The 22521-nt window shown below is 37.7% G+C and overlaps 1 protein-coding gene across 1 annotated transcript; it reads left to right on the top strand.

Moving 5' to 3' along the window:
- Positions 1–409: 409 nt before the first annotated feature.
- AFP (alpha fetoprotein) lies at positions 410–22323 on the top strand. Its single transcript, XM_003414153.3, has 15 exons — positions 410–784; positions 1483–1534; positions 2342–2474; positions 4282–4493; positions 5564–5696; positions 6656–6753; positions 8720–8856; positions 11392–11599; positions 15058–15190; positions 15659–15756; positions 16328–16466; positions 18522–18745; positions 19860–19992; positions 21779–21833; positions 22168–22323. Exons 1-14 carry the CDS (start codon positions 700–702, stop codon positions 21821–21823), a joined length of 1830 nt encoding a protein of 609 aa, XP_003414201.2. The 5' UTR covers positions 410–699; the 3' UTR covers positions 21824–21833; positions 22168–22323.
- The last annotated feature ends 198 nt before the right edge of the window (positions 22324–22521 follow it).

Below are 22521 nucleotides of genomic sequence, written 5' to 3'. Positions count from 1 at the left end.
TAAAGAGTTATGCGATCTACTCTTCAACAAAGTGTCTCAGCTGGTAAATGATGTGGCCAATGTCTGGCATAGATAGGAATTTGATTAATATTTTCTTAACAAATTAATGCACTTAGTTGATGTCTTTTCATTAACCTACCAAACTCACTGCTATCGAGTCCATCCCAACTTACGGCAACCCTGCAGGACAGAGTAGAACAGCCCCATCGGGGTCCCAAGTGGGGAATTATCGTTAAGGAGGCAGATTGTCCCATCCTTTGGCCACGGAATGGCTGGTGGGTTTGAACAACCGAGCTTTCGGTTAGCAGCCAAGTGCTTTGACCACCGGGGCTCCTAGTTTTTTCATTCTGATCCCATTAATGTCTTTACTTGAAAGGAATTAATTATCCTACAATTTTGGGGGGAGAATCTTTTTGAATATTCTGTGACTTGAAAAGAATGTTATATTTGCAAATGGAATGAATTTGCAGTTTTTTCCACCCAAGGAGGTCTGTGTCCTTGAACATAAAATACAAATAACCCCTGTGCTGTTAATTATTGGCAAATCATCCCACTTGCAACCTAAGGAAATGAAGTTACAGGTATAATAACAAAAGTTACTAGTTAACAGACACTGGTTGAGAAGGGTATAAAAGAATTTCAATGTGATTGTTCCATATTCTGCTCCCACCATTGCCAACAAGAAAGTGACCAGCAACCATGAAGTGGGTGGTAGCAATTTTTCTAATTTTTGTACCAAATTTTACTGACTCTAGAACACTGCATAAAAATGCATATGGAGTAGGTAAGTTATTTTGTGTAGTTTTTGCCTTTTCTCTGTATCAGAATTCTTAAAAGTTCTTAATTTTGTATTTATTCATTCTCATGTTTATTTTTCTGCACAGGGGAAATATATTTAATTGCTGGACATATTTTAATGAAAAATTAAAGCTGTAACTTTAATATTATCTATCTGAATGGTTTACATGCTCTACATTGAGTAAATTTCATGTGTATTATTTATTAAATTGGTATACATATTAACTTTGCAAAATGTATTCGTGTATGTCAGGCCACAATCCTGGCTCCCTCGTATATAAAATTCCCTCATATTGGTAAAATAAGTAATATCTTTATTCTTTACATTAGAAAAAGGGTCATTATTTGAATATCTGAACAAGAAACACTGCGACAAGCAAGCTGTGGTACAATCATGTTGAAAAGGGTGACTGAATATTTTTGACCATTTGGTTTTCAAGTACAGGGAAAAAACAGACAACCAGAGATGTAAAATCTGGCTTTTAGTGCTACAACTGCTAGAAATTATTCTTGTTAACTTTGTTCCCTAGTTTTCTTTGAGATGTTTCGATAAATGATCCTGAACATCTTCTCAGCCCTAAAATTGTATAGTTCTAACTTAAATGCATTTACATGTAACAATGATTCCTTTTCTGGTTGCAGCGGAAAACATAATTTTTCATGAAATGTTATTTTGCTTTCCAGCTTCACTATTGAATTCTTCCATATGTTCTTCAGAGATGAATTTAGTTGACCTGTAAGTTTTGCTCATATAAATGCAATTTAGATCTGCTAAGCAATGATAGGAAACCCCGGTGGTGTAGTGGCTAAGTGCTACGGCTGCTAACCAAAGGGTCAGCAGTTCAAATCTGCCAGGCGCTCTTTGGAAACTCTATGGGGCAGTTCTACTCTGTCCTATAGGGTCACTATGAGTCGGAATCGGTTGGATGGCACTGGGTTTGGTTTTGGTTTGGAAGCAATGATAACTTTTATTAGGAAATCAAACAACAAAACTGGATAACACTGTAAGTTTTCAAAAGCACAAAAGCAAATTGGACAATATCAAGAAAACTTATTTGTAAGAGAATATAACTTGATTTTGAAGAGGTTGACCTGTTAGCCTATGCGTTAGATATTAACTCCTAGATTCCTTGAAATTCCATGTGTCAAACCAAAATAAGTTCAAATGAAAAGTAAATAAATGAGATCAGATCTTAGAAACTGAAGACAAGTTTTGAACAGAGGAAATCATGGATGAATAGATACTTGGGAATTTTTCCCAACAAAGCCAGTAGGATGATATTACTATATTCTCTATGTGCTTCTAGAAGTGTTCAGTTTTCTGTTATTTGTATTGGGTATGATGTTCTCTTGAATGCTCTACTTCCATTCCACATTTCTAAAGTTTCTAAAATAAAATTTAAAGTACTGTGTTGCTGCTACGGTACTGTGTAGCGCGTTCTGTTCACAACGTAAAACAAAAAGCAAATAAGCAAAACCATGCTTGAGGAAAATAAGGTCCATTAACTCTGCACCTTAAACATCCACATGCATTTGATTCCAGAGCTACCACATTCTTTGCCCAGTTTGTTCAAGAGGCCACTTATCAGGAAGTAAACAAAATGGCAAAAGACACACTGACAGTGACTGAGAAGCCTGCTGGCAATGAGCAGCATGCTGGGTGCTCAGAAAACCAGGTGAGTGAATAATAAAACAAAGCACTGTGATGCTTGACTACAATTTAACCTGCAGAAGAGAAGAAACAGGAATGACATGAGAGACACATTTAAGTATTTGCAGAGCTGTTGTGTGAATGAGGGATTAGATTAACTCTGAATTGCTGAAAAGGGCAGAAGAGGAAACAATGGGTAATAACAAGCGTGGTGACTGGGTACTAAGGTTCTGAAATAAGATTATTTTGGTGATCTTGTACACATTACTTATTTGAACTTCTGCTTCTTTATCTTCGAAATAAGGAATAATAATAGTTGCTGTTTCAGAGCTGTCATGGGGATTGATGTAACAACAGTAACGAATTTTCACCATGGGTTTAAACCTATGGAAGATCATGAACACGGCACAGGACAGGACAATGTCTCATCCTGTTGTACATAAGGTCGTCGTGAAACGGAGCCGACTGCACAGCAGCTAACAACCGTTTTTATTAAGCACAGACAATGCGATGGTCACTATTCTAAGAAGTGACATTCCAAGTACTTCGTGACATGAGGCACTTAACTGACAGATTAGAATGAATGTCCAGTGAGTCAGAAGAGACTTTGGTTGAGGCTTATTGATAGAATAGCATCTTTGCTTGACACAGTGGTTAAGAGCTAACCAAAATGCCAGCAGTTCAAATCCACCAGCTGCTCCTTGGAAACCTTATGGGGCAGTTCTATTCTGTCCTGTAGGGTCGCTATGAGTTGGAATGGACTCGATGGCAGTGGGTTTGGTTTGTTTTTGGTTTTATAATCTCTGCTTACAGATATTAATTTATTAAATCTTCACAGTGATCCTAGGAGATAGATGCTAGTCTTTCAGTTGAGGAAACTGAGGCACAGAGAGGCTAAGTAACTTTCTTAATAAAGCAGCAAAATGGCAGAACCAGGATTTAAACCAGGCAGTCTTATTTCAGAGCTAATGCTCATAGTGGCTTCACTACAACGTGAAGTAAATGTGAGATGCATAGTCCATAGTTAAGGTTGCCAGATTTAGCAAACAAAAACTACTAAGATACCAGAAACCAAACCAAACCCAGTGCCGTCGAGTCGTTTCCGACTCATAGCGACCCAAAGAGTTTCCACCGAGTGCCTGGCAGATTCAAACTGCCTAACGTTTTTTTATCCTTTAGGTTAGCAGCCGTTGCACTTAACCACTAGGCCACCAGGGTTTCCAACTAAGATGCAGTACTCAGTTAAATTTGAATTTCAGGTAAACAACAAATAGTATGAGACGTCCAGTGTAGAAACTCAATAAATACTAGTCATTATTATTATCTCAATGTAGAAAAGAACTTTATAATAATTGCTGCTGTTAGGTGCCATCGAGTTGATTTTGACCCATAGCAACCCCATGTAACAGAGTAGAACTGCCCCACAGGGTTTTCTAGGCTGTAATCTTTATGGGAGCAGATCACCAGGTCTTTTTCCCTTGGAGCCACTGGATGAGTTCGAACTGTCAACCTTTTGGTTAGCAGTCAAGCATTTAAAATAATTAGAGGTCTCCAATTATGACACAAAATACATGATCTTTTCCTTTTAAGATAAAATAATTTTGTCTAATAGTCATGTGTATTACTCAAGTCTGAAAACTAAAATTTCTTTTCCCAAAAGGCATTAAACAAAGCTATCTCATTATCTCATTAAGTTGAAAGTAAATATTTTGGCATCTGTATGGGGAAGTATTTTCTCAATCTCTAATTCAGATTTTAGACTTTTCATGTGCTTTATAGAATTTTTAGTAAAGTTAATTGTCTATCATTGAAAAAAAAAATCTTTCCTGTAGCTATCTGCTTTTCTGGAAGAAATTTGCCATGAGAAAGAAATTTGTGAAAAGTATGGACTTTCAGACTGCTGCAGCCAAAGAGAGGAGGAAAGACATAACTGCTTACTAGCACGCAAAAAGGCTGCTCCAGCATCCATTCCACCCTTCCAGTTTCCAGAACCTGTCACGAGTTGTAAAGCATATGAAGAAAACCGGGAGATGTTCATGAACCAGTAAGTATACGATTTAAAGGTAAGTGAAAACCCCAGAAAGGGAGCAGAATCTAGTATTTCTGCAATTAACAAATGCACTATAAAGCACCTGTAAGTAGAAACAAATGTTTGCTGAGGTCATGCCCTAGGAAATTAGGGGATCAACTTTAAGTGTAACTTTGTTTCTACAACATGCTAGCTGCAGCATGGACCACATACCAGACCCACCAGCTGTTGCTTTAGCCTCTTGATACATGTCTCGCTTTTTTTTTCCTTTCTAATCTCTCCATTTTAGCTTGCTCAAGAGTATACTAGTATTGCACAAATTACTCCTTACAGAGCCAAATAGTTGGTGTTTTGTGTTCAATAAATTACCTGGCAATAAAAAGAAAAAAATATTTTTTAAGAGACTCAGGAATGTTTAAGATACATAAACATGACTAACGTTTACTGAGTGCTTAAGATGTTGTAGGATGAACACGTGTGCCTGGCACACATGAGTGGTTCAATGCTCACAAACAACCTTTGATTTTGTCTCTTTCTCCTCTTCCTCCTCATTCTTCTTTCCATTTTGCAGGTGAGGAAATTGACACTTAGAATATTAAAACAACTTGTTCCACTCACACAGCTAGTATGCTGCCAAGCTGGGATTTGAACCCAGGTTCTCTGTCTGTGAAGGCTGTTTCTACCTCTTAATCACGTCCATCTTCCATGTAGCTGCCTAGACCAGTGAATAGAGAGCCTGCATTTAGACCATCTCTGCTATGGAGACTGCCAAGATGGATAACTCCATTCCGGACTGATAAGGAAAAAAGAATCCTAATCTGCTTTATTTAGCAGATTTTTCATGAGAATCCTAAGCTAAGGAAATTTTTTTACAGTACATGGAAAAGATATGACCGTTTTCCCCTCAGGAACACAGTAAAGAAAAAGTTAAAAACATTAAAAAAAAAAAAAAAAACCACCAAAAACTGACTCTTTAAACAAGTTTCATTCCAGAGTCCGGTACCAGCCAGTAGTAGTCCTATTTTTCTGTGCTTGGGTTTGATTTTTGGTTTTTGTAAATCTTATAACTCTATTTCATTTCACAGATACATCTATGAGATAGCAAGAAGGCACCCTTTCCTATATGCACCTACAGTTCTTTTTTTGGCTTCTCGCTATGACAAAATAATTCCTCTCTGCTGCAAAGCTGAAAATGCTACTGAATGCTTCCAAACAAAGGTATATTTGTGTGGATATTAACTTGATATAGAAACCAATGCCTTAGTCTAGCTGTGACCATGACCCGTTAAAATGAAACAAAGTTAATTAGAAATATACTTTTGTGTGCTGAGGGTTGTTTTCAGAATAGAAGATATTTTAGCAGTTTGATATTCTTTATGCTAAAAAAATTAGATTTTCTGTTTTTGTGTTAATTTGTTCATTCATTCAGCCAACAACTATTTTGTTGTTCAGAAAGTGTGTTTGGTGGGATAAAAAAGAAAAGACAGAGGGAGAAATAATAAAATGTAAACGAGAGGAGCAGGTGTTAAAAGAAGAAAGTAAAAGATGGCTAAGGAGTAGGAGGAAAAAAGGAAGAGGAGGAAGAAAGAAACAGTAAGAGAGAACTATGCTAAGTGCTTTGGAGTATTATTTCTTTTAATATTTGTAACAAACCTTGAAGTTTAAGTATTATTCTCACGTAACAAACAAGGAAATTTAGGTTTAGAGAAGTAAATTACCTTCTTAGGTTCAGAGAGCTAAAATAATATGATCCACAGTTAATCGCTTGTTACGGGAAAATGCTACAACCAAAACGACTTAAGAGCTGTGACAATTCTCAGAACGTCAAATAGGATGCAATTTCACCTTTTGTGACTGAACACACATTAAAAAAATTAGCAGGCTTCTATATGTCTTAAAACTATTTAAAATAACAGTTCATTAATTATTCCAAATATGAAAGTTTCGATATTTTTGTTTTCAAAATATTTTCAATGAATCAATCTGGCATAGATGCATAACTAACCTAAAAGAAAGAATGAAGAAAATTCTACAAAAATACATGGCATTTCTAGTTTTTAGTAAAAAATTTTGTATATTATGCAGCTTCGTGTTTTATGTATAACTTTGGTTTTCTAACTACTAGAACCTATCAAAGAAAATACGTGTTTTTTGGCATCTATTTCTTCCACATCCAGGGAGCATCTATTACAAAACAATTAGGAGAAAGCAGCTCGTTAAATCAGCATGTTTGTGCACTAATGAGAAGTTTTGGGCTCCGGAACGTCCAAGCCATGCAAGTTTTAGTTGTATATGTTTATATGTATCTATCTATGTGTCTGTGTATCTATCTATCTATCTATCGTCCATCCGTCTGTCTGTCTGTCCATCCTTCCATCCATCTACTAATCCATCATCTCACTATCTGTTCTTGTTAGGATGGAGAGGATATAAAACAAAACAAAAAACCAAGCAAAAACTCAAACAGGTCATCGAGTTACCTAATTCAGCCTCTGCATTTTTTTCACATGAGTAACCTAAGGTCCAGAGAGTTAAAACAACTTGCCCAAGACCACATTGCTGGTTATTAGGGCCCAGTTTTTCTAGTTCCCTGATCATGGTTTATTTTCATTATACCTGTCTTTCTGTTATGTCAGTGTTTGCACCCTAACCATTGGAACACCGAGATCACATACAAAAATCAAAATTACCAACAGTTTAGAGCTGTGCTGTTCAGTATGGCAGCCATTAGCCACATGTAGCCCCTGAGCATTTGACATGTGCCTAGTGCAACTGAGGAACTGTTCCATAAATATAAAATACACACCAAATTTCAAAGACTCGGTATAAAAAAAAAGAACACAAGATATCTCATTAACATGCTTTTATGTTGGTTACATTTTGAAATGATAATGTTTTTGATATATTTGGTTAAACAAAATATATTATTGAAGTGAATTTTATCTGTCCCTTTTTACTTTTTTTAATGTGGCTGCTAGAAATTTTAAATTACATATGTGGCTCACATTATATATTTATCGGGCAGTGCTGGCTTACAGTACTCTTCAGCTCCATTTTATGATGAACTATGTACAGTAGAGGAAAACATTTGAGATGCTAATCAGAGACTGTTAGGTATTAGAATTCAGATTTTCATTTTTTATTTATTTGTTAAATAACACATTTAAAAAATATTGTACACAGCTGAGACCTAGATTAAAATTTTTACTCACAGAGTAAATTCACTGAAACTTATTTTTGGAGGAGGTCAGAATTAGGCTTTAACTATCCTCTAATTCTATTGATAAAATGGTTAGGCATTTGGGTACTAACCAAAAGTTCGGTGGTTTGAATCTACCCAGAAGAGGCTCGGAAGAAAGGCCTGGTGATCTTCTGAAAACCAGCCATCGCAAACCTTACGTTGGGCAGTTATGCTCTGACACATGTGGGGTTGCCGTGAGTCAGAATCCACTCAACAGCAATGGATTAATTTTATCAGAAACTTAATGATTCATGAACTTATTTATTTAAATGTATTTTAGTAATAAAGTATAAATTAAGAGGTTATTATATTGGCTTTATCATTGGCTATCCATAAGTGACTGAAGTTAAATGTTCTAAATTTATAGAGACAATCCATCATCATCAGTAGCAGCAACACTAGCTGTTCTAGGGGTCAGTGGTTTTATGCAGACCTCACAGAAACTGCAAGGAAATTTGCAGAAAGGATCAGAAATTTCATTTCCTACTTGCCTTTTTTGGCCATGGTATAGGTCTGAAAGCAGAATATTAGTCTGCCCCACTTTCTTCTCCCATTTTACTGATTTTCATATGCAGACCTCCCTGGGTTCTCAGAAGTATTTTTTCCCTCCCTAGTTAATTAAAAAAAAAAAAAAAAATTATTATTCTCGTGGAACTTTCCATTTCTTAATCATTTATCCTTTTAATTTTTTCATTCAGTCACTGCAATGATATCAGATGCTCGACATCAAAGATGAACAGCAAAGGGGGATAGGTTTCATCTCAAAGAAAGTTTTTAGGGAAAGATAAATTACTTGTGGGGCCAGGTCACAGTTTACAGAGTCACTGCCTTCCAATATGGGGCTGTGATTAAGAAAACCTACAACACTTTTTCTTTTTAAACAAGAACATTTTAGTCCTTTCTCTTTGGGGATACAGTGATACTAACCTTCTGTAAATGTTCTTTAAGCTTGAGAGAGAAACAAGATGGATTCTGATTTCTTTTTTCCATTTTTTTCCAGAATTTTTACTAAAATGAGTCAAAAGTTTCCCAGAGCAAATTTTACTGAAATTCAGAAGATGACCCTGGACTCGGCCCACATACACGAGGAATGCTGCAGAGGAAGCGTGCTCGAGTGTCTGCATGATGGGGTGAAGAGTCTTGCTTCCTAAATATGCTATGTTTTCTCTCCCTGGAATTTCTGTGGCAATTTTTCTTTCTTCTTCTCTTATCTAAAAGGGAGAAGGCTGCCTGACTTGAGTTGATCACACGGAATGGTAACTAGCTGACTGAGTGAAGTTAATAATGCTATTGCTTACTTAAACCATCTTTTGTTGTTCCTGCCTTTCCCTTAGGAGACCAGGGCTCAGTCATTTCTTCCTTCTAAAAATTATGGTAATCTTTCTGGAGAGTTCCACATAGAATCCTTGGAGGGTGGACTCTTTCCTTTTAATATATTCATTTATTTCATTTGACAAATACGTATTGAGTACTTCCTGTGACACTTATTATTAAGACACCCACTGACTTCCGGGAATTTATAGTCTGACAGGATAGATAAGACACGTGACCTTCTTGGGCTTGTTGTTGTTGCTGTTGAGTCAACTCCAGCTGATGGTGACCTTACGTAAAGCTGAATGCATCTTGGGGCTAGGCACTATCTTTTGTTCACTGCTGTCTAAATAGGCTGCCAAGATCATGCCTTGTACATGGATGGCACTCTATTACAGTTTGCTGAGTGAATGAATACAACATGAATAACATCAGAGACTGTTCTACAAGGTAAAAAGTGTGACGTGCTAAAGAGAGGTGTGAATAAAGAGCTCTTAAAAAAAAAAAAAACCTGTTGCCATGGAGTCGATTCTGACTCATAGCGACCCTATAGACAGAGTAGAACTGCCCCATAGAGTCTCCAATGAGCGCCTGGTGGATTTGAACTGCCGACCTTTTGGTTAGCAGCCATAGCACTTAACCACTAGCTGCCAGGGTTTCCAAAGAGCTCTAGGAGAATGAAAAAACTAAACAAACAAACAAACAAAAAGGGAGTCCCTGGGTGGCACAAACGGGTATTTGGCTGCTAGCCGAAAGTTTGGTGGTTTGAACCCACCCAGAGGAGCTAAAATAACAGACCTGGCTGGCTGCCTCTGAAAGGTCACAGCCTTGAAAATTTCACGGAGCAGTTCTACTCTGCACATGTGGGATCACCATGAGTTGGCATGGACTTCGCGGAAACGAACAGGAGAATGAAAAAACTAAAACAAACAAAGAAAGACAAACCAATAAATACACAAAACCCAATAATAGATTTATTGAGCATGCCATCAGAAAAGAAAAAACAAAACAAAACAAAAACCCATTGCTTTCCAGTAGATTCTGACTGATAGCGACCCTACAGGTCAGAGTAGGGCTTCCCAGAAACGGCTGGTGGATTTGAACTGCTGACCTTTTGATTAGCAGCCGTAACTCTTAGCCACTACACTACCAGGCCTCCAGGCATGCCATAGACAGTAGCGCGTCAGGCAGTATAGCACTGGCCTTTTTTGAATCAACATTAGACTTCCTAGATATTGTACGAGGGGCCTCTCTGTCTCCAAATTACTCCCTCTCTGGCTCCCAGCGATACAGTTTCTTCTCTCAGGAGGCTTAAAATCACAGCTCTTAGGTATTCAAATAGCTTGAAAACTAGGGCTGGAAATCATTTCCAGAAGGCTGAAAGTGAAGATAAAATACTCATTTCAGCCCACTCCCATTGCAACTTGGTTGAGACCGTCTTAGAAGTCAGCAAGGAGGCCTGAGGATGACGTGCCTGAGCACAGGCAGGGAATCCTGGTATGAAGATTTGAGGAAAATGAACGGAAAGGAAGTCACTGTAAAAAAAAGCCTTTACGATTTTTCCCCCCTTTCTGGGAGTATTTGCATGCACATCAGGGTCATCAACAAGATCTGTTTTGTTTTTTCCTTAGTTCAATTTCCTTAGTCTTTCAATGACAATTTTACTGCCTTATATAGTAATTAAAAAGCAAAAATGTTTTCCAATTTTTGGAATTTATAGTCCCCCTTTCACTTTAAAGCGGAAAAATCAATTTCAGTATGGTATGTAAGTTGGATTTTAGTAATTAAATAATGAGTTCTAATTGTCCCTGCTGAGAATGCACAGAATTTTCAATCCCAAGCAGGAATTTTTAGGCTCGACTGGACGGCAAGGGGTTTGGTATTTTTGGTTTGCCATTTCAATCTATATACTGCCCTCTAAAGGCCACAGTGAGTCACTGCAACTTTCTCTGATAAAGAGGGACCAGAAAGTTTGCTCGCCAAGCTGCAAATATCTAACAGAAAGTTTGAATACTAACAGAACGATACACAGGGACCAGCATGTCTTTAGATTTGGGGAGTAAATTTCTTATTTGTTTTAAAAGTTTCCTATGAAAATAAAGTGGTTTAGCTGACAATTATGAAAAGAAGAATTGAACAAATGGTGTAAGTGGGAAGGAGTTAGGTGCAAAGTGGGGAGAAAGCAGCTCTTCTTCCTTCCTCCCTCCCTTATTTTCTCCTTTCCTTCTTTTTTCCTTCCACCCTGATTCGTTCCCTTCTACTCCTGCTCCTTCCTTTCTTTCCTAGAGCTGGCACAGAGATTCCTCATTAAAAAATAGAACTTTAAAACTTATACTTTATTTTTTCTATTACAGCAAGAAGTTATGTCCTACATATGTTCTCAGCAAGATGCTCTGTCGAGCAAAATAGCAGAATGCTGTAAATTGCCCACACTCGAGCTTGCTCACTGCATAATTCAAGCAGAAAATGATGACAAACCCGAGGGCTTATCTCCAAATATAAACAGGTTTTTAGGAGATAGAGATTTCAACCAGTTTTCTTCATTGGAAAAAGATATCTTCTTGGCAAGGTAACATACTCTGTAAATGTATGTTCACAAAGTGAAGAATACCCTGTGGCTGACTGCTTTGTATTGTTGAAATGGGGAGTTGTTGAAAAGGTTGTGGTTTTCGAGCTCAGTGTAAGAGAGGGATGTTAGAATGTTATAAGCCAAAGTATATTTAAGCAGATAATCTGTTGTTGTTGTTAAGTGCCGTCGAGTCAGTTCCGACTCATAGCGACCGTATATACAACAGAATGAAACACTGCCTGGTCCTGTGCCATCCTTATAAAAAAAAACAAAACACAATCATTGTTATACTTGAGCTCATTGTTGCAGCCACTGTGTCAATCCACCTCGTTGAGGGTCTTCCACTTTTCCGCTGACCCTGTACTCTGACAAGCATAATGTCCTTCTCCAGGGACTCATCCCTACTGACAACATGTCCAAGGTATGTAAGACGCAGTCTGGCCATCCTTTTCTCTAAGGAACATTCTGGCCACACTACTTCCAAGACAGATTTGTTCCTTCTTTTGGCAGTCCATGGTATATGCAATATTCTTCGCCAACATCACAATTCAAAAGCGTCAACTCTTCTTCAGTCTTCCTTATTCATTGTCCAGCTTTCACATGCATATGATGTGATTGAAAATACCATGGCTTGGGTCAGGCGCACCTTAGTCTTCAGGGTGACATCTTTGCTCTTCAACACTTTGAAGAGGTCCTTTGCAGCAGATTTGCCCAATGCAATGCGTCTTTTGATTTCTTGACTACTGCTTCCATGGCTGTTGATTGTGGATCCAAGTAAAATGAAATCCTTGACAACTTCAATCTTTTCTCCGTTTATCATGATGTTACTCATTGGTCCAGTTGTGAGGATTTTTGTTTTCTTTATGTTGAGGCATAATCCATACTGAAGGCTGTGGTCTTTGATCTTCATTAGTAAGTGCTTCAGGTCCTCTTCACTTTCAGCAAGCAAGGTTGTGTCATCGGCATAACGCAGGTGGTTAATGAGTCTTCCTCCAATTCTGATGCCACCTTCTTCTTCATATAGTCCAGCTTCTTGGATTATTTGCTCTGCATACAGATTAAATAGGTATGGTGAAAGAATACAACCCTGACACACACCTTTCCTGACTTTAAACCAATCAGTATCCCCTTTTCCTGTCCGAACAACTGCCTCTTGATCTATGTAAAGGTCCCTCATGAGCACAATTAAGTGTCTGGAATTCCCATTCTTCGCAGTGTTATCCATAGTTTGTTATGACCCACACAGTCGAATGCCTTTGCATAGTCAATAAAACACTGGTAAACATCCTTCTGGTATTCTCTGCTTTCAGCCAGGATCCATCTGACATCAGCAATGATATCCCTGCTTCCACGTGCTCTTCTGAAACCGGCCTGAATTTCTGGCAGTTCCCTGTCGATATACTGCTGTAGCCGTTTCTGAATGATCTTCAGCAAAATTTTGCTTGCGTGTGATATTAATGATATTGTTCTATAATTTCCACATTCGGTTGGATCACCTTTCTTGGAAATAGGCATAAATATAGATCTCTTCCAGTCAGTTGGCCAGGAAGTTGTCTTCCATATTTCTTGGCATAGAAGAGTGAGCACCTCCAGTGCTGCATCTAGGGAATAAAAAATGGGGTCTAGCTTGTCATGGTGAGACTTTCCCACTGCTGTCATTTACTGACTTGCTTATGAAGCTGTGTCTGATTTTCTGTCAACTGCTCTGGAGTCAGAAGCTTTGTCATACCTGCATTAGTTACTCATATGAAGGCAACCATTGTACTTTCAAGTAGGATGTGAATATTTTTGTAAAAAGAAGAGTATTAAAAAAAAAAGTGCTTCCAAAAATTAAACTCAATAGATGATGCTGGAGAGAAGGTCTTTTATTGCAATAGATTATTTGCTGTTGATTGAATGCATCTTTTATTTTTTAAGGTAACCAAAGCGTGTTTAGAGACATTTGCAGTATAGTAGTTTGTTGTAATGTGATTGATAAACCGTATTCTCATTTTATTTGCCTTTAAGGGAAGTACGTATTCAAGTTAATCCGTTTTCCTTTCCTGTACAGTGTGTATCCATGGGCATAATTTTAGAAGGGATTTGTGTACCTCTTGGGGCATTATCCTATAGGGTCGCTATGAGTCGGAATCGACTTAATGGCAATGGGTTGCAATGGGTGGGTGGGGCATTATACTGAATGATCTCCAAAGGTCTTCCTGAATTTGAGTCTATGATTCTAATGTAGTGATGAAAATAATGGATGCTACGGTATTGTTGCCTTAGAATTAGACGTTCACACATTGTTTGCACTGCTAAATAAAATTAGGCAAACAAGAACAAAGTCCAGACTTAAAAAAAAAAAACACATATCAACAATTTATTGGTAGCAGACTAAAGACTACTAACTAATTTCTATAACTTGGGAATACGATTAGTAAATTCGGGAATTATTTTTGTCTGTACAGCTACACACATCTAAAACTAACTTTAATAGAAGCAATTCTTCAATTGGAAAGGTTTTTTGCAGGAGCAATTTTCTCTGCTGAGAATGGTCTCCCCACCCCCCAGACATTTGCATGGTTTCCTTCACCCAGATCTCTGTTCAAATGTCAGCTGCCCAGAGAGGCTTTTCTGGACCACATGCTTTAAATTAGTGACCCCTCCACCTTGTGTGTCATCCCTTCCCTCTCTTCTGTCTTTGTTTATTTCTCTTCATTGTCTTATCACTGCCTGCAATTAGGTGACCAACTTCTTATTTATTTGTGTCTGTCTCCCTATAATCCGTGCTACTTAAAAGTTTTTTTTATTGTTGTAAAAACATAAAGGGCACATTTACCAATTCAATATTTTTTATGTGTATAATTCAATAAAACAAATTACATCGATTATGTTGTACAACCATCACCAATACCTGTTGCCAAATTTTAACGTATGTTTTCAAGGGTAGGAATCCTGAGTGCTTACAGCAATGCTAGCATGAGTAGGCATTGAAAAAGATATATGCTGAATAAACAGAAGTGAAGGCTACAATTGAAAAGCCAATGTGAGAGGTGCAAAAGAGAACAAAATACCATTTAGTAGGACAATTTGAGGGATTATAATTTGTATTAATAGTTTTGTCATTCTCATAGTTCAAATCGCATCTGATTCCCAGGTTTATATTTATCTGAATGTCAACTTCTACATGCTATATTATACAGGAAAACCAAAAAAAAAAAAAAATCAAACCCATTGCCCTGGAGTCGATTCCGGCTCATAGCGACCCTATAGGACAGAGTAGAACTGCCCCATAGGGCTTCCAAGGAGTGGTTGGTGAATTTGAACTGCCGACATTTTTGGTTAGCAGATGTAGCTCTTAACCACTGCGCCACCAGGGCTCCTGTATTACAGGAGTAATTAAGAAACTAATGATTCTTTATAGATGATTTTGTCTCTTTGATCCAATAACTTATCACATTTTTTCCCACATATTTTAGTTTTACTTATGAATATGCAAGAAGACATCCTGAGCTTGCCGTCCCAGTCGTTCTAAGGGTGGTTAAAGGATACCAGGAATTATCTGAGAAGTGCTCCCAGTCTGAAAACCGTCTTGAATGCCAGGATAAAGGGGTAAGTTTTTCTAGATTTTTAGGAAGAACTCGAAACACTGGATTGTTGTCATCCATGAAAAATGCTGTGCAGGTTTGAAATTGTTTGGTAACTAACTATATCTAGTAATTTTCTAATGATTAGTGGCTTAGAAATAAATATGTTAACCAAGAGTTCTTTGGATATACACACGAAAAAAAATAATATCAGTGTTTCAACAGCAGGAGTTTTACACAAAAAGAACTGTAACCCTTTACCCAAAGACTGAGTTCTGCCATCAAATAATTTTGTGATTCACAAAGTTTTAACCTCAATCTTCAAAAGGTCTACTTATCTCAATTCTCAAAATTCACACCTTACCATCTTTAATGTAAAAAAACCCTAAGATTGATTTCGTAATAGAATAAACCAATATTGGTTAATGTTTGCACACAAAGTTACATGTCCACTAAGAGAAAAAAAAGTATATAATAATGCTTGTATTTCCAGGAAGAAGAATTAGAGAAATACATCCAGGAGAGCCAGGCACTGGCAAAGCGAAGCTGTGGCCTCTTCCAGAAATTAGGAGAATATTACTTACAAAATGCGTATGTTTTTGTAAACAGTATTTTTGGTGATTTAAAATTATTAACAGGTGAGAAATATAAACTTAGGTTAGTGACTCATGACTGTTCTGAATTTCAGCCCCTCCTTCCGATTGGAAGTCAGTGTGATGTGATTGCCCAATTCCCCCTGAGTGAGGGCGCTTTCCCTGGCCTCCTCTTTCAGGGAGCAACTAGATTGGCCTGTGAAGTCTGATCCGTGACTCTGGCTCCAGGTTCTTCAAATGGCACAAATTCTTAGGGAAAAGATACCCATTCTTTCATAGTTAAAATACCAAATATAAAATCAACAGAACTTTTTTAAGTTGGGAACAGGGGTCAGTTTTCTACCCAGAGTTTCTTTTGCCAGTATGATACGTTGCTATAATAGGATAAAGTAAGTTGTTAGAGTAAATTCATATCAAAAGTTGACCCACGTAGAATGTGGATGAAACAAATAAACTGACCTCGTGTCTTTTGATACTAGAAGCAGCTAGCATAGAGGGCCTTGAGAAGGAGGAAGGTGTCCACATCTCATGAGTGACTCCCCAGGACTTGTGGGAAATGCTTGTTTCAGGTTTCTTGTTGCTTACACGAAGAAAGCCCCTCAGCTGACCACACCGGAGCTGATCGCCATCACCAGGAAAATGGCTGCCACAGGAGCCACCTGCTGCCATCTCAGTGAGGACAAGCAATTGGCCTGTGGTGAGAACGCAGTGAGTACCTGTCTTTTTAATCCCATCTGTTTTCCACCCTGTTTTACTTTAAATAGCTTCATCATTTCCATTTAGGGGAAATGGTAAAAACCAACGTGGAGGCGGCTTTACTGGGCTTGTTCAATGCATTGCACTTGGAGGGGGTATGAGAACTCAGCTCTGCACGGTTGGCCTGTAGTCAGGCTTTCTGTCCTTCTAGAGTAGTTGCTAGAAGCACAGCCAGTTTATTCATCAATATCTGAGCAAGTTTTTGTACAGGAAAGACGGGATGGCCAAAAAGTTATTCAACTCATGATTTTCTCTTTTTTGTTCACTAGATAGTTTAATGTTTAAAAAAGATATGCCTAAATTAAAGTTAGTCATTTTATTTTTAGCCATATTTACATTTTCGCATTTTGTGGCTTAGTTTGTAAGATAATCTTGTTCTTATTATATTATTACGGACAATTTGTCCCCTTTGTCAGTCGTGGGTGAGTCCTATGGTCTGAATAGTAAATTGACTTTCCAGTTAGTTAGACTGATAATCTTTACTTGCTGATGTCGCCAGTGTCATACACATGATTATAGGTTCAATTTTTTAAATTACTTTTCCCTCAAGGACACAATTGTGGACAAAATTGTGTATCTATTTCTTCCCTTTTCTTCTTTCTGATGACAGGGAATTTTTTGCTAGTTAGTCTTCATGTCCTAAAAATTTTCACCAAAGGTTAGTAGTGAAAGAAGAGACCAAACCCACTCCCATCAAGTCAATACCGACTCATAGCAGCCCTATAGGATAGAGTAGGACTTCCCCACAGGGTGTCCAAGGAGTGCCTGGTGGATTTGAACTGCTGCCCTTTTGGTTAGCAGCTGTAGCTTTTAACTACTACGCCACCAGGGTTTCCAAAGAAGTGAAAAAAGAGTTTCCTGTAATTAAACATTATCTTTTTCACTTATTGAATTCTACACATTGGGACGATTTAGGGGAAGTAGGATGTTGCAGTTGTTCAGGAGCATAGGTTCTGGAGGTTGCCTGACTATATTTCCATTCCACTTTTACTACTTATTAGTTGCGTCACACTGGGCAAGTTATTTATCTCCTTAAGCTTGAGTTTTTCATCTGAAATTTGAGACTCACAGAATGGCTGTCTCAAAGGAGGTAATCCACCTAAGTCGATTGGCACTAGTAAGGTACATAGTATCCACAGAAAACATGTTAATCTTAGTAGTAATTATTAACGAACCTGATGCCATCAAGTCGATTCCAACTCATGGCAACCCCATGTGTGTCAGTGTAGAATTGTACTCCATAGGGTTGTCAGTGGTTGGTTTTTCAGAAGTAGATCACCAGGCCTTTCTTCGCAGTTACCTCTGGGTGGACTCAAACTCCAACGTCTCCTTTAGCAGTGAGCGCATTAGCTATTTGTACCACTCAGGGACTCCAAATTATGGCTCGGTGCTAAAGACATATCTCTGACGTGTGGAAGGTAGGAGGGATCTACATTGGGAAAGTCTTTAGCACTTAAAGAGACATACTGATATTGGCTCTATTTCTTTTCAATTCAGATTATGTGGTTAGGATTATTTGTAGATGTATATAGAAAGGTAAGCCATGTATTGATTTTCTTCGTTTAAAGCAGAGTCTCTCTCTTTCTTAAATTCCACTAGAGATGTCTATATAGCTGGAAGTGTGTATCTAATAAAACACAAACAGCTGTCCAGTGTCACATATGGAACATCTGTTACTAAATGCTGAGAGTTAGTCCCCGAAAATGAGTGAGTATTGGAATCTAGAATATGGCATCATGTGATCTCAGAGAACAAAAAACCAGAGTCACAGATCAGACTTCATAGGCCAATCTAGTTGCTCCCTAAAGTAGGGGGCCTTGGAAAGTTGCCCTTACTCAGGGAACACTGGGCAATCAGATTCAGGTCAAGGTGTGGTAAAACAGCAGATTTTCCCGTAATATTAATTATGTGTTAAAAATTATTACAACAGTTTCTCTGGAATCCTGAATCAACTTTGTGGCTAACATCCAATCTCCTCCCTTTTTTCTTTCTTATTTTCCTAACTAGGCTGACCTTATTATTGGACAGTTATGTATCAGGCATGAGGAGACCCCTGTAAACCCTGGTGTTGGCCACTGCTGTAATTCTTCATATGCCAACAGGAGGCCATGCTTCAGCAACTTGCTGGTGGATGAAACATATGTCCCTCCGGCATTCTCTGCTGCCAAGTTCCTCTTCCATAAGGATCTGTGCCAAGCTCAGGGCGTAGCGCTGCAATCCATGAAGCAAGAGTAAGACATGGTTGTTTGCTAGCACGGAGAGGACTGATAAGACCAAATAGCAGTTGAGACTTGCCTTTGCACGCGTGCTCTCTTGGGCCCATTACTGTAACGCTAAACCCCAAAGCACTTACGGAGTCTTTCAAAATAGTGTCTTTCATTGTCCTCATAGCCTCAATGGGAAGCAGGTCTGGAAAAATTCACTAGGATAGATCATTTTATGTTCGTAAATTAATTTTAGTAGTTATTGTGATGCATTGTAGGGTTGAGGAAAAATAGGCAATGTCCTTGGGAAATAGTGTATATCCTTGCAGCAAGTCTGGGTACTTTCATTCCAAGCACTGGAAAATCACCATTGAATTTTACTTTGTACTATTTACTCTTTGAAGAGAATAGCAATACAATTTGATTCAACCGTGATACGAAAGGACATGTATATTTTAATTAGTCGTGGGAGACATTCTGTAATGGTGATGGTAATACAAGCCAATGAAACTCACATTCTCCAAATTTCCATGCATGTTGATGCTTGCATGCTTTGTACAGTACATGGTCTTCCCTCATTTTGGAAAACCTGTTCTTCTCTTTTTTCTCTGTCAAAATCTGAGGCATGTTTCAAGATACAGTAAGAATGCCATGTCCTCTGGCAAGCCTTTCCCGTTCCTCTGGTCAACATTGGTCCCAACGCGGAAGCATTGTTAAATGAGTAGTGTGGGTAATTTGTGCTGCCGGCATTCAGGACAGGGTGTGATAATTCTAGAAGTCAGGGGTTTAGAAAATGAGACTGATCTGGGTGTTTAAGCATGGATAAGGCATCCTCTAGAAGACAGAATAGGAAAAGATATCCTAGTCAATAAATAATGGACTGTATTTCACTACCTGTAAGTATGGAGGAACTATGAAGCAGCCTTCCATTTATAATGTGCACAAATCCTGACCAGTGGAGCACGGGGCTTGTTCACAGCCTCAGCCCTCCTGAGGAAGTATTAGTAAGTGGGGTGATGGGGTGATGGACTGAGGGTTTAGGTTGATTATTGCCAGGGCTCTGAATGTTCTTTACCAGAAATGCTTTAGAAATAATACCATTGCCTAACTGACTTATATTTTGTTGTGTTTTGAATCACAGGTTTCTCATTAACCTTGTGAAGCAAAAGCTACAGATAACAGAAGAACAACTTGAGGCAGTCATTGCAGATTTCTCTGGCCTGTTGGAGACATGCTGCCAAGGCCAGGAGCAGGAAGTCTGCTTGGCAGAAGAGGTATGTGCTTTGTATTTTCACACTCAAAATACTTGCTATGGAGTTTTCTGTAGTGAGTAATGGGAAAAATATCCCATAAACCTCCAACTTTAAAACAATGCCAAGGAGATTTACATTTCTTTTAATGAAATAATTTTGTGAGATCTAAAAAATAATCATAAATTTCCCACTGAATATTAGGAAAAGGAGTAATTTTAAAATATATTAAAAGAGGCTTTTTTTTTTTACTTTTTCCTAGTGGGGAAACTGTAAAGTGAATCCATAATTAATTGGTGATAATTTGCACAGCTTCTGGTCTAATTCAGCTAAACGAGCTAATAGGATTTAACAGCAAATTAATTCTACAAACAGGGTTGTTGTTACGTGTGTGGTGGTGTAGTAGTTAAGAGCTAGGCTGATAACCCAAAGGTGGGCAGTTCAAATCCACCAGCCGTTCCTTGGAAACCCTATGGGGAAGTTCTACTCTGTCCCATAGGGCCTCTGAGTCAGAATCAACTGGAAAGTAAATGGGTATGTAGGTGTGATAATAACTTAGTAATCCCTGCTACATTTGTAGTTGGCTACATTTGGTAAATCTTTAGCTTGTATTACAAAACAGACTTGGTTATAACATCATTATTTTTTTTTAAATATTCTTAATTCAGCTTTTTGTCAAATTTATCTATCTCACAATATAAAAGTTTGTATGTTTTATTATATGTAAAGTCCAAAGATACATAACATCTCAAAAAAGTAGAGCTTCCTCTGTAAGTGATGTAATTAAGTGTGCTCGAGCGTCTGTACTTATCAGTAGGTATCTGTGTTTGCAGGGAGAGGTGGTGGGACATAGATAACCAAATTCAATAAAACAAAACGGATAAACTGGAGTTGATGCAAACCAGTTCTAATAAATCTGATACAAAAAAATGAATGTGTCTGATTTGAGAAGACATTTCTTTAGATGTTTGTTGTTGTTAAGTGTGGTTGAGTCAACTTTTATTTAGATGTAGAGAATATTAATAAATAGCAGCAGTGCTTTCTCTACATACTTTTTATTTTCTAATGACTTGTGATTTGTGGAGGAAAGGAAAGGTGTGGTGAGGATTGGTAAGAATTTGGAAATTGATATAAAAAAAAAAACAAACCAAACCCATTGCTGTCGAGTCGATTCCATCTTGCAGCCACCCCATAGGACAGAGTAGAACTGCCTCCTAGAGTTTCCAAGGAGCACCTGGTGGATTTGAACTGCCGACCTTTTGGTTAGCAGCTGTAGCTCTTAACCAAAAACAAAAACAAAAACAAAAAACTATGCTACCAGGGTGGAAATTGGTCTAGGAATCACAAAAATCTGCTGTTGGTATGGGTGTACTTTTTCTTGCCGGCTCCTACTGTCTCAGCTCGCTGGCATCAGAGAAGTATGTCTTTGTTTATTTCTTAATATATAATATTTTATTATGTTTTTGGTGAAAGTTTACACAGCAAATTAAGTTTCCATTTAACAATTTCTGTACACTGGTTACATTTTTCACAGTGTGTCAGCAGTCTCGTTATTTCCATTCTGCTTGTTCTGTTTCCATTAATCTAGCTTCTCTGCCCCCTGCCCCTACCCCCTTACCTTCTCATCTTTGCTTTAGGGTAAATTTGACCGTTTGGTCTCAAGTAGATGATTGTTTAAAGTACATCTTTATTTTAACTTGGTTAATCTACAACCCTGTAAATCTGCCCTGGATAATGGTGAGTTAACTGTATGATCGGTACAATCTTTCATTCTTTTATCTGATCATTCTCATATGTTCTTAATTTTCAGGGTCCAAAACTGATTTCAAAAACCCGTGCTGCCCTGGGAGTTTAAACTACTTCAGGTAATAAAAAATTTAGACAAGACTAAAAATAATGTCGACACTCTCCATGGTGAGATGCATCCTAAAAACTACTACTAAATACTTTTCTTAAAAATAAACGCAATTCAATAAAAAAGTTTATTTTAAAAACATTGGACCAAAATTATGCCCACAATATTAAATTAAAGACTCAACTGATTCAAAATTCTTTTGGATTATTTCAAAGGTTTCAAAGAATGCCATAAGAAGCCTTTCCTATGTGTCTAATATTCCTCTGATTTAAAATAATAGAACCAGTTACTAACTGTACCTACTCATCTAATTAGTACTTAATATATATTTGTTTATATTACAGGAGGAAGAGAAGAAACCAAAATGACTCTTGATTGTTGAGTTGGAAATTTTCCTTTAATTACAACTGACTTAGTACTTTCTAGTAAATTGATAAAATGATGTTTTTTATGTGACATTTCCCCATTATAGAAATAAAGAATCTACAAATATCTCCTTTTGCCTACTGTACTTATTCGTTAAAAGTTACGTACATAACTTATTTAATAATTCTGTATATCATTGCCTGGAGCAGATTCTGCTCAAAGCACTGAACATTTATTATTACAAGAAATTAAACCCATCCAAGGATGGATTTACAATAACGAAGGCTAGATCTCTTTGTGAACTATGAAACTTTTCCAAGTCAAGCACTCTT

The sequence above is a fragment of the Loxodonta africana genome, chromosome 5 (genome assembly GCF_030014295.1).
Source record: "Loxodonta africana isolate mLoxAfr1 chromosome 5, mLoxAfr1.hap2, whole genome shotgun sequence".
Lineage (NCBI taxonomy): Eukaryota > Metazoa > Chordata > Mammalia > Proboscidea > Elephantidae > Loxodonta > Loxodonta africana.
The sequence above is the reverse complement of the archived record's forward strand: the minus strand, read 5'-3'. Positions and strand labels throughout refer to the sequence as shown.

Coding starts and splice junctions, on each gene's coding strand:
- AFP (XM_003414153.3), top strand. CDS start 700: ATGAAGTGGGTGGTAGCAATTTTTCTAATTTTTGTACCAAATTTTACT. Junction 6,754..8,719: donor CTCCGGAACGTCCAAGCCAT/GCAAGTTTTAGT, acceptor ATTTTTTTCCAG/AATTTTTACTAAAATGAGTC. Junction 11,600..15,057: donor AAAGATATCTTCTTGGCAAG/GTAACATACTCT, acceptor CACATATTTTAG/TTTTACTTATGAATATGCAA.